Genomic DNA, 12460 nt, shown 5'->3' with positions numbered 1-12460 from the left:
AATTAATTAATGTATCCATATTTATTTAACTACATTAAGAGTAAAATATTTTGAAATAAAAAAGAAAGTGTGTATATTGTTGAGATATCTGATATAAAAATCATGTAAATCATTCAGTTTTATAAAATTTCTTCATAACGTTTTTTAAGCGAAGAGAAATCAAAGCGACGATTACACTATAAAAAGAAGGGTCGAACGTGAACGCTCGTTCCCTGCTAATGTCGTTAACGTATCGAGACAAGAATATCGATGGAGCAATACCACGGTGGCCAGTTTCGACAAATCCATATTGAAAAAAAAGCCAATACAAAATGGAGGTCGATAGCGTGATGACCTCGAAGCCAATCGGCAATTTTACAATGCCGTGGCCTCTCGCATGAAAGATGTATACTCATGGTATATACGGACGCACTGTTGCCACGTCTGAAATCAGTATAGAGCAACCGAATATACATTTTCCCCACGAATCCTCAGTTTTATGCCATACCACTGACAAATCTTAAGGCAATGCTAGCGATATGGTTACATCTCTTTAAACGAACCATTCGCTTTAGTTTCGTAACCAAACTAATATTGTAACTGAATTTGTTAGTTATTTATTTTGTTTTAATCAATAATTATATTTGGAACATTTTTGAAATTGATATCATGAATGAATTTTAATAAAAGAAAAAATTATATTACAGTATTGTAAAATATGTAAAAATGACTTTAACTTTATTGTATTTTTTGATGAATATAAATCAATATCAATTTCATATAAAAAAATAATGATACTAAAAAAAATATTTTTTTAAATTTGGATTAAAATTTAAAATTATTTATGTTATTACTTTTAACAAATAAGTTTATGAAAGTAAATACTTTGTTTTTGAAGAATCTGATCAATCATATATTCAAATAATAAAATTAAGAAATTTATAAAAGAAAATCTATTTTTAGACATAATACTTTAAAGAAAAAATATACTTTTAATTTATTTTATAAATTAAATATAGTTTTACTAATTTCAAAATAAAAAGAATTAATAAATCTATATAAAATTTTTTTGAACAATTAATAAACTAATATTATTTATAATATTACGATGATTTGAAATCACGGTAAAATATTGAATATTTCGTATAATTTTTAATGATATTTCTATTTAATACATTTTTCATTAGTATAAGTATATATTTTATTAAAATCAATATTTTATTATATAATCAATATTTTTTTAATAATAATGATTTACTTCAAATAATTAAATTTTTTTTATTATTTTTCCAAATGATTAAAACTAAAGCAAATTTTTAATATTTTATTAAAAAATTAAAATTATAAAATTCAAATTGGAAAAATTAAATTATATTCATATACAAGATTGTTAAAGTGAAATACGTACATATGAATATATTAAGAATTTATAATCAGAAAATTAATTATTACATTAAAATTAAAATTGAAAATATATTGAATTCAAATGTAATAAAATTGAAATTATATTCATTCAAATATTCTTTTTTATATAGTTTTACTTTCTATTATTACTTATTTTTTATTATTCTATTATTACTTTCTAAAATAAATAAATATATTATATATTTTGATCTATATGGTATTTTGAAATATCTTCTATTTATTTATTTTATGATAATTATATGATAATTGAATATATTATAAATATTTGATTATGTTTTAAATAAAACTTCTAGTTACGATATAATATCAAAAGTTGAAAAAATTTTGAATAAAATTATTCGTAAAAAAAACAAAAAAAACAATATATTATATGAATCCTTTGAAAAGATTTTTTTTCAATTGAAAAAAAACATTTTTAATTTTATAATTTTATATAATTAAATTTATATAACATAAAGTTATTAATACACAGAATACTCTACAATACCTTACAAATATTTCACATATTGAATAAAATGACATATTTTTTATATATTTTTTATTAATTAAATATTTGAACTTTTAGTTGCGTAAAAATCTACTATCTGTTTATTACGTAATTATTAAATATAATCATTAAAAAAAAAGATCAGAAAGAATAAATTTAAGCTAATAATTTCAACTCGAACAGATCTCTGACCACGATTGAAGATAAATTTTCTGAAGTTACACAGAGGCAGGTATATTTCTCGACTCCAAAGCAAGTCACGCCAGGTAAACCTGTCTACTTAGTTATCTTTTTTCCTTTTGCGAGTAGGCCAGGTAGTTACAAGAGCAGACTTTCAAACACGAAAAAAATCCATGACAAAACTTACTAGGAAAATTTTTCAGGAAAATGACCTCGCTTATTTTGGAATGAATTTTTCCGAAAAAAATATTCCTCGTATATTTTGCTATCCCTCAATGATTAAAATATTTACCGTTTTAATGTAACATTTTCAATACAAAACATTTTTACGAGGAATAATTTTGATAAAAATTTTATATATCTCGATATTATGAATAATATTGAATAAAGAATTATTTCTTCAACTTTTAAATACAATTATTTTTTGCAGTAACAATTCATTTCTATAATATTTAACATAGTATTTGTAATCAATTATTTGATTTTATTGATGTATCATGTATAAATGTAAAATAAATCTTCAAATATTATTTTATTTTAAAAGAATTATTTCAATAATTATTTCCAATACTTTTTAGATGAAATATATTCAATATTGTAATTTTATATAATTATGATTGTGATAAATTTGAATGATCTATTTTAAAACATTTGAATTGAAAAAAAAAAAGATTTCATTTTTATTATAAATAAAATATTTTATTTTCAGAATATAAGTTATCGTAATTACAATGACTAAATCAAAAGTTCTATCATTATTATATAAATATCAAAATTTATTTAATTTTTTATTTAACCCAAACTTATTTAATTTTTATTATTTAATATTTTTATCATTTCATTATTTAATAATTGAATTATTGACCGGTAAGTCAAATAAATCGAAAATGACTGAACTATTGAAATGCGAGAATTCATTTTTGATTTTACATATTATTTAATAAAATAGTGTATTTTGTAAATATTTTGAAATCGAATATCGATTATAAAAAGTGGATAACTTTAAGAAGAAAAAATATTTGTTTCTGTATTTTCTATTTTAGCTTATTAATTTTATTAATAAATTTAACTTTTAGATAGTATTTTAAAAAAATTATATAGATAGATTTTTCTTAGATATAAAATTTAAAAAGAAAATTTAATCAATTTTATTTTACTAATATTTCATTTATATATTAAATTTGGGCAGAAAAATATATCATTTCTTCAAATTATAATATGTTGTTTTATTATAATGTCTTTAATACTTAATCATTAATAGAAAATAGAAAGAAGATAATTTTTAATTAATTTCATAATTTTAATTTACACTTATGCAAATTTATTATTAATGAAAAAAAATTTAAAATTATAAAATAAATTTAAATTTATTCAAACTTTTATGATAAACAATCAAAGCACAAAATTATTTTTATATTAAATTTTATTTTTTATCATTATTAAAATAATATAATATTAAAAAAACAATAAGAATTATTATACTGCATATAGAAATATTCAATAGAAATATTATACAAATTGCACAAATAACATATGACACACAAATCACGCGTGCAGTGAACTCTACTTCCTCTAAGAATAAAAGACAGTTACATACATAAGAAAGTGATAGTTTACATTGCACGACAATGAAATACTATTAAATAGGATTGCATACATACAAGTACGTGCGTTTCTGAATGAATATAACTTCAACTATATGAATAGAATGACTAATAAGAAAATACTGAAGTTAAAATACATATAATTACATTGAAATCATTGATATTTCATTATTTAATTAAATTATATTGATTATTATGTTACATATAAAAAACTGTAAAATTTTTTATATACATGATAGAATATAAAATAATAAAATAATAATATAGTTGTATTTATATATAACAATTACAAACAATAGGCAAAAATTCCGTATGATATAACTCCTTGCACAAAAATTAAAATATCATCTAAGGAAAACAATCATTCACATATCTAATTTACTATATAATTAAATTAAGGAACTAGATATTATATAAAAATCAGAATTAATCTCCTTTTTCAATATTTTGTGATATAATTCCTTTAACACTGAATCTATCAGTTATAGTGTATAAAAAATAGATATGTCCTAACAATAGTATAATATAGTAAAACTTTCTCTCTATTCGAATTCTATTTTTATATACATAACATAGAAACTACAACGCGGATTCAAGATGTGCATCTGCAAAAAGATAATGATATAGAGAAAGCGTGTAAGCTAATTAAGAATTAAAAAGAATAAATTAAATTATTAATAGGCAGCATTAAGTAATATCTCGAAAATAGAGATTTATTTATAATAAGACTGTTTATTGCATTTTTTTAAGATTGCATACAATAAACATTAATAACTCATGATTATAATATATATATAATATTTAATTTTTCAGAAAACTTCAAATATTAATGTTTATACAATTATTTTAATAATTTTATAACAATCAAATTATAATCAAACATATCATATAATAATATATAAGCAAATAGAATAAAATTGTTCGTTCGAAATTCAATTTTAAAAAAAATTGAATTTAGAAAATCATTGCATGTATATACAATTATATTAATATGATTTGCAGTACGATATAAATCTTTAATATAATAAAAATTCAATTGAGACCTAACTGTTTGTATGTAAATAACACAAAAAGATTGTAAAACATATATACTATATACTATATTATAATGTGTATATATACTAAAAATTTAATATAATTTCAAATTCTTATCTTTAAAATCTTGATGCTTGAAATATGTTTACTTCAACTTTTGACTTTTTTTCATAAAATGATACTAATATTTTTTGTTTTAAGTATTAAGAGTTCGTTTATTCATAATATAATATGTGACATCAACAAATCTGCAACGATTTTGATTTAAATAAAATAATATATTTATATACTATCGAACTTTTATATTTTATACACATATATGGATATTTATTATTTATGTAGTCAATAATAAGATAAATGATATTTTTTTTCTTTTATAAAGTTTTAATATTGTTTTTTATTATCACTAAAATTGATAGAATTATTAATAATAATTTGCTTAATGAAATAAAAAAAAAAACTTATTTTTAATTTTTAAATGCTGAAACAAACATAATATATCTTGATTTTTATATTCTTGTATCTATTTTAAATATACATCTTTTTTTTTAATGTTTAGAACTATAAATATTATTCAATTTCAAATACAGATCATGGCCGTTAACAAATTTAATGTTATTTCTATAATTAATTTCTATAGTTAAACATATACAAACAACATGGCAATTTGTTACAGTTCAGAATTTTTGTAGTTTTTGTATCAATCGCAATGTCGTATTGTTTACTAGACTTTGGATATACATATATAAACCATACGTTACTATCTAGTTGTGATTCATACGATTAAATGATCGTATTCTAACGTTACAAAAATTATAAAAATGCCGAATTGTCATTTTAGCGCAAACTATACTATATCACTTGTATGAATTTAACCTTAGAAATCAACGCATATAAATGATGCGATGTAGCGATTTCAGACCAATGATTCTATACCATTCAATAAGTTTATACTATCTAATAACAGAATCTCTAAATTTTCTAAATTGTATAATTAAAAATATTTTTCGAATATCGTAATATCATTACATTATTCATTTACAAGGGTTTTAAATAAGTATATATATATATGCACATAAATAATGCAATATCTTATATTTTACGAGCTCATAACGATAGTTGAAAATATATGTTTATAGTTTTCATAGCGAGATAGCATTCATAGCGATGTATCATTAGAAAAAATGTATAACGTGTTGCATCATTAGAAACATAATCTGCCAAAACATAGCAGCAAGATCACAACATAACGCTCGTTTCGAGCTTTATAACCGGCAATAATAGAAATTTGGCAGCGAACCTGAAACCGGCTTAGGATGCGTTTTGATAATTAAACTTTCAGCACAAAGCCTTATTCATAGAAATTTTTTAAGTGCAAATAAGTTAATTTTCATATTTATGTTTAAACAATTATTATTTTGAATTTAATTTTAAAATAAATGTGTCGCTTTTTAATTCACATTCTATAAAGAAAATAGAAACTGAATATCAATAAAAAACCGGAAATGTCACAGTCAATATATGGATAAAAATGCATTATTTAACAATATATTAGCAATATATTTTACTAATAATCTCAATCACACGTTCAATCATATATATTACTCATACTCATACTATATATTTTACTATTTTATATTTATTCTTTAAACCATTAAAGCTCTATTTTTTTCCAAGTTAATTATCATCAAACATTAAATTTATTTTATCTATCAAAGATATTTATATTTTTACAAAAATTTAATAATTTATTTAACAAAATTTAAATTTCTTTTTTTTTTTTTTTCATTATAGTTTCATTATAGCTTGCATTTAATATTTATTTAAGTACTCAAAAAAATATATAAGATTTCTTCAAGTAGTATTTTATAAAATAAATTAAGAAATAAAATTGAGAGAAATAAAATGAGCACAAATTAGGAATTATTCTATTATTTTAATTGTTTTTTAATTTATAATAATTATATGAATATTTTTTCTCGTTAGTTATATATTTTGTATTTTACAATGATACATTAAAATTTAATAAAATAAATAATAATATATTTAATTTTAATTTCAAAATGTATTTGATCGTTAAAATTATATAATAAAAGTTGTTCAAAATAGAACGTATAAAAATATATGTATAAATATTTTTTTCGAAAATAAAAATTTATATTTTTTAAAAAAATAAATAATATAAATATCGATATATAATAAAGATTTTATATATAACCGATATCTGATTAAAACTGAAACTTAATGTATATTATATATATACATTGAAATATATATATATATTTACTAATTCTCATATAATATTTATCAAGTTTCAATTTTAATCAAATATCGATTATTTTATTCAAAGAAAATATTTAGATTATAATTTATATAAAATTTGATTTAGAATATTTTAAAAATTGATAAAATTTTCATTAGAATCCAATAAAAAATTCGAACATAATTTTTAATTGATATATAAATTTGTTACTAACAACTATCAAATATTCTACAATATAATCAAATATATATAAATATATATGTATACAGATATTTATATGTAACGAAAAAAAATATTAAAACAAAACATTTAATTTTTTTATGATCAATATTTTAAATATGAGTTGCATCTATTCTACTCTATCCTACGTTTATACATATGTTTATAACAACTATCGATACGAATGCATGTTTTGAAACTTGCATAAGATATTTCAATGCATCTGTAAGGGGGCAGCACAAAACAGTGAATCAAAGATGAAAAATGAACGAAAGGAGCGCTGCAAGCAAAACCGGTCGACGTGTTCTCAACACGAAATTTTTAATAGAAAAAGAATATTATTTTTAATGTTTATTGTAAAAAAAAATTATTCAAATAATGCAAATACTTCGATAAATAAAAAATGAAAGCTTACCTGTTTCTCCTTATGTACAGAATGCATCGTCGGATTCAAACTGTAACTGCTGTATCCAACCTCTTCTAACCGACAGGGTGCGGGTTCAAGGTTTTAATTTTCAACAAAACGTCACTTGTCGCTTCATAGTAATTATGCACTCACTTTCTCGACACTATCACCTCGTAAATTTTTCTTTTTAAAATAAAGAAAATAATTTCTCAAACACATTTCTAACGACATATTCAAGAACGAAATTGTCAATCACGAAACAACCGCATGGCATGGCGACCGCGGTTACAACTCGACATATACAGTGTTTTAAACGATACGTCATATCCTTGATCTTTAATACTATTGGTTAGTTTTAAAAGAATCAACCAATCAGCTTTATAATTTTCTTACTACGCGGGAAAGTAAAGTAAACTTCATTAAAAATATTGAAAATGGACTTAAAAATTATATATTAGCTATATCGTCAATGAATTTAACATAAATTAAAAAAATCTTATAAATAAAAATATGAAAATTATTAAAAAAATTTAAATATAAAAATAAATATATAAATTATTCAATATAATTTGAATTGTACTCTTACGTAAAATATAACGTCGCCATTATTTCACTAGTTTGATCGGATTCAAACAATTAAATTTAATTAAATTATTATTATTTAAATAACTATATTATAACTATATTAACTATATAATGCAATTTATAATAATTATATAATTATACAATAATTCGAAAATAAATAAAATAAAATAAATTTCATTTAAAAAAAAGTTGAAAATAGAAAACAAAAATTAATGTTTTTACAAAAATTTAATATGATATTAACATAATATATAATATTTATCAATAATATAATATATATTTAAGTATATACATCAAATAAATCACATTGATTATAAATAAAAAATTCTAATTTGAATAAAAAAAATAAAAATTTTATTAACTCATTTAAAAGTAAAAAAAATTATTTACAATTTTTATAATTTTTTAATTTCTTTTATATCTTTATACAAAGAAATTGTATCTTTATACAAAAATATATCATATATATTTATATATATTTCAAATAAACTTTTGAAAAAATTTAATATTTTTACCTTTTATTATATGTAAATAATTATATGATTGTACAATATTTTTTATAATGTTTCTGTGTAATTTATAATATTATTATTGTAAAATAATATTTAACCAAATTTTATTTTGTTAATTATAATATATAATAAATTGAATAATAACAATAAATTATTTTTGAGCAATAAAATAAAAAAAGTGAAAATTTATTTTAAATGCATTTATATAAATAAATTATTATATAATTATTATATAATTAAATTATTTATTATAAATTATAAATTAAATAAATGAAATTAATTTAAACAACATTTAATGGTATAGATTAATATAGAAGTATTAATAGTAATGTAATGTATATCTAAGATGGCAGCACTTTAAATACGCGTACTTAGATTGATATGTAAATTATAAAATTTAAAATCTTTCATGTAAACCTTTCATAATTTATAAAAAATTAACAAATGAAATGAAAATTGAAACATTGTTCTTGTTGTTTATAATACTGGGTGACCTAAGAATAATAAGTATTTGTTAAACGTATGACCAAATAATGAATTATTTAAATAATTTAATAGGCACTGCAGTGACTGGTGATTCCAGTTTGCAATTAAACAATGTTGAGATATTATATACTAAAGTACAAAGAGTTTATATGAAGCCACAACATAATGAAGAGCGCCAACGAGAATTAAGAGTTAATGTAGAAATTCATGCAGGTATTAGTCCTGTATGTCGAAAGGTAATGTATTTTGTAATATTTACATTAACCTATGTTGTATTGATGTAATAGATATTAATTACTATTTTTAAAATATATTTTCATTTATTTGCTAAAAAAATATATTAAATGATCTAAAATATGTTTTTAGATGATAAATATTTTAGAAATTTTTCAATGACTTAATTTAATGACATATTATAAATTTATATTACAGAGTTTATGCGTTTTATTAGCAGATGATGATGATCCTTGTTTTCTTTATTCTTTATTTATCACAGAAGATGATTTTAAAATTTTAAAGTCTCAACAAGGATTATTAGTAGATTTTGATAATTTTGCAACTCAATTAATATATTTATTAGAACAATGTCAAATACCTTCCACAAATGTATCAAAAACACCACCAAAATTTTTATTGCTATTAGCAGAAGAAAGTGGAGAATGGATTTTCAAACTGGTTGAAACAAATAATTTTAAACATTTATGTCATTTAAGCTTAAATATATCACCTGCAAGTGACTCAGATTTAAAAACACATATGGCTATGAAAATTAAACAATTGAAAGAAAATATTTTACAACAAAATAGAGATGCACTTACACTTGAAACAAGACTGAATGACTTGTCAAATAAAGTAGAAACAAAAACAAAAGAGTTAGAACAATTGGAGCAAAAATATATGGCAGAAAAGAATCAAATCCAAATATCTTCATCAGAGCAAATAAGCCTTGAAAAAGATAGGTGTGTATAATTATATAAATAATTTAATTTATATAACAAATGTTTATATAAGTAATTTAATTTATATAACAAATATTTATTAAATTCTTAAATTATATAGATTTGCTAAAGCACAGCTAGAATGGCAATGTCATAGTGAAAAAGAAAAATTAGAAGTGGAACGTAAACATACAGAAATTATAAAACAACTTCATACTGAACTTGCAGAATTACGTACACAAAATGTAACATACAAAGATAAATTATCTCTTCTTGAAGCAACTAATATAGAACAATTTAAACAATTGCAAACTCTTGAGAAAGAACTTAATGTTGCTCAAAGAGATTTAAATTTATTGAAAAAACAAAATTCTAAATTAGATACAGACTATCATGAAAAAGATAAATCAGTAAATAGTTTAAAAACAAAAGTTGCTGTATTGGAACAAGAATTAAAAGATAAAAGTATACTTATTAATAAACATACAGAAATGTTAAAAACTGCCAAAGAACAGAAACAATATCTTGAAGATCTTTTAACTGAGAAAGAAGGTCAGTTACAACGTAAACAAAATTCTTTACGAAATTTAAGTGATGAACTAGTCAAAGCTAATGAAATATTAACAAAATTACAAAATGAACTTGCTTCAACAAAATCTAAATTAAAATTACGAACTAGTATAGCACTTGAACAAGAAAGATTATTAGATACTAAACAAAAAGAAGTTGGTCAGTTAGAAAGTAAAATGGAAAATTTAATAAAAGAAACAGAAGATGCAAAAATAGAGATTGAAAATTTAAAAGAACAAGTTAAAACTCAACAAACTCAATTAGAAGAAAAAGAAAAAATAATAAAAAATAATGATAATGGTAATTTAATAATTTTAATATATTTTAGAATAAAGTTTTTAGTTAATTATAACTATATATAGAACAATAATTTTTTTTTATATAATATTATTTAATATTTTATTCAAGTTTAAATATTTTTAAGATAAATAAATAAAGTATCATAAATATATATTTATTTTCTTATTTCATTTTCTTGTTAAGAAATATTCAGTAATTAATATTATTTTATTATATTTTTGTAGTGATAAGTTGGCTAAATCGACGATTAGCAGATAGTCAATCTCCATTACAAAATGTTACTGCAGCAGCACCAATTACTGTACCATCTTCCATTCAATTAACATTACCTAGAACAAATAAGTTAATTAGCAATAAATATGAAACACGTACACCTGCATCCAATACAGTACAAATGCAAACAAATACATTATCTGGAGTACTAAGAAATCCTATTGTACAAAATCCAAATATTAATCAAACTTCACGTATAACAGCCCGGTCAATGGGTGTTGGTATTACTGATAATACCATAGGCATATCAACATTTAATAAAAGTGGTCAAATCTCGAGTACTAGTACACCTATGGAACGTATTAATTCTTTGAATAAAATATCTGGAACTGCTGCAGCTTCTTCAATGCCAGTTATTATAGAAAATAATAATTCATCTGTACCATCAAATGGTACAAAAACAAAAAGTACAAGTGTTACTCAACAAGGTGGATTAAGAAGGGCAGGTTTGTCTGATAAGCCAATTCTGCCATCTGCATATTTTCCTAAAACCTTACATTGAATAAATATATGTACAATCAAGATTTCTATAAAATAATAACGTATACATATCAAAGTTGTAATATTATCATATAAAAGTATCAAATTATAATATTATTTGTAAAAGAAATAGTTAATATTTTAAGTTAGATGTTAAAAAAAGTACAAAATATGTAATTATATGAAGTAAATAATAATATTAAAATTTTAGATTTTACTTTTAAAAATACATTCTTATGTGCATGTATTGTAAGAAAAAAATATATATTTTTAGATATTTCTTTAATATTTCTTTATGTCATTTATAGATATTTGATTTTACAAGAAATAATATAAATAAAATTAAAAATCTATATTTTTATAAGCAAATTATTTTTGTATTTGCTATATTAATGTTATTAAAAAAAATATATAAAAATTAAAAAAAAAATATTTAAAAATTATATATTAATCATTACATGCACATAATATATTTTTTTAATATTATATCAATTCATAATTAATGCTTTTATATAATTAAATTTATCAATATATTATAATTTTATGATAAATGTTGCCATATAAAGACTTTTCACAAAGTCTTTTACAAGATTATTTATAAGTTAATAACAAATATAATCTTATAAAATCATAATCTTATTTTTTAAATAGGTACCTGGTAAAGTTTTTATTATATAGATTAAAATATGTAAATATATATCTAATTATTATATTCTTT

At 20.2% G+C, this 12460-nt stretch overlaps 2 protein-coding genes across 7 annotated transcripts in view; one reads left to right on the top strand and one right to left on the bottom strand.

Annotated features, from left to right (window-relative positions):
- The window catches only part of Ipk1 (Inositol phosphate kinase 1), a 262505-nt gene extending 254616 nt beyond the window's left edge, over positions 1-7889 (bottom strand). For all 6 annotated transcript variants that reach the window (XM_086908379.1, XM_086908381.1, XM_086908378.1 and 3 more), the window contains exon 1: positions 7608-7889. The gene's annotated coding sequence lies outside the window, so the exon portion shown is untranslated. The remainder of the gene's footprint in view (positions 1-7607) is intronic.
- Positions 7890-9068: 1179 nt separating this feature from the next.
- Sas-6 (Spindle assembly abnormal 6) lies at positions 9069-12376 on the top strand. Its single transcript, XM_003697147.4, has 4 exons — positions 9069-9417; positions 9614-10140; positions 10241-10989; positions 11214-12376. Exons 1-4 carry the CDS (start codon positions 9229-9231, stop codon positions 11762-11764), a joined length of 2016 nt encoding a protein of 671 aa, XP_003697195.2. The 5' UTR covers positions 9069-9228; the 3' UTR covers positions 11765-12376.
- The last annotated feature ends 84 nt before the right edge of the window (positions 12377-12460 follow it).

This window comes from Apis florea, unplaced genomic scaffold, assembly GCF_048593485.1.
Source record: "Apis florea isolate Af1SG1 unplaced genomic scaffold, ASM4859348v1 contig_3078_pilon, whole genome shotgun sequence".
Classification (NCBI taxonomy): Eukaryota; Metazoa; Arthropoda; class Insecta; order Hymenoptera; family Apidae; genus Apis; species Apis florea.
The sequence above is the reverse complement of the archived record's forward strand: the minus strand, read 5'-3'. Positions and strand labels throughout refer to the sequence as shown.

Coding starts and splice junctions, on each gene's coding strand:
- Sas-6 (XM_003697147.4), top strand. CDS start 9,229: ATGAATTATTTAAATAATTTAATAGGCACTGCAGTGACTGGTGATTCC. Junction 9,418..9,613: donor TTAGTCCTGTATGTCGAAAG/GTAATGTATTTT, acceptor TTTATATTACAG/AGTTTATGCGTTTTATTAGC. Junction 10,990..11,213: donor AATAAAAAATAATGATAATG/GTAATTTAATAA, acceptor ATATTTTTGTAG/TGATAAGTTGGCTAAATCGA.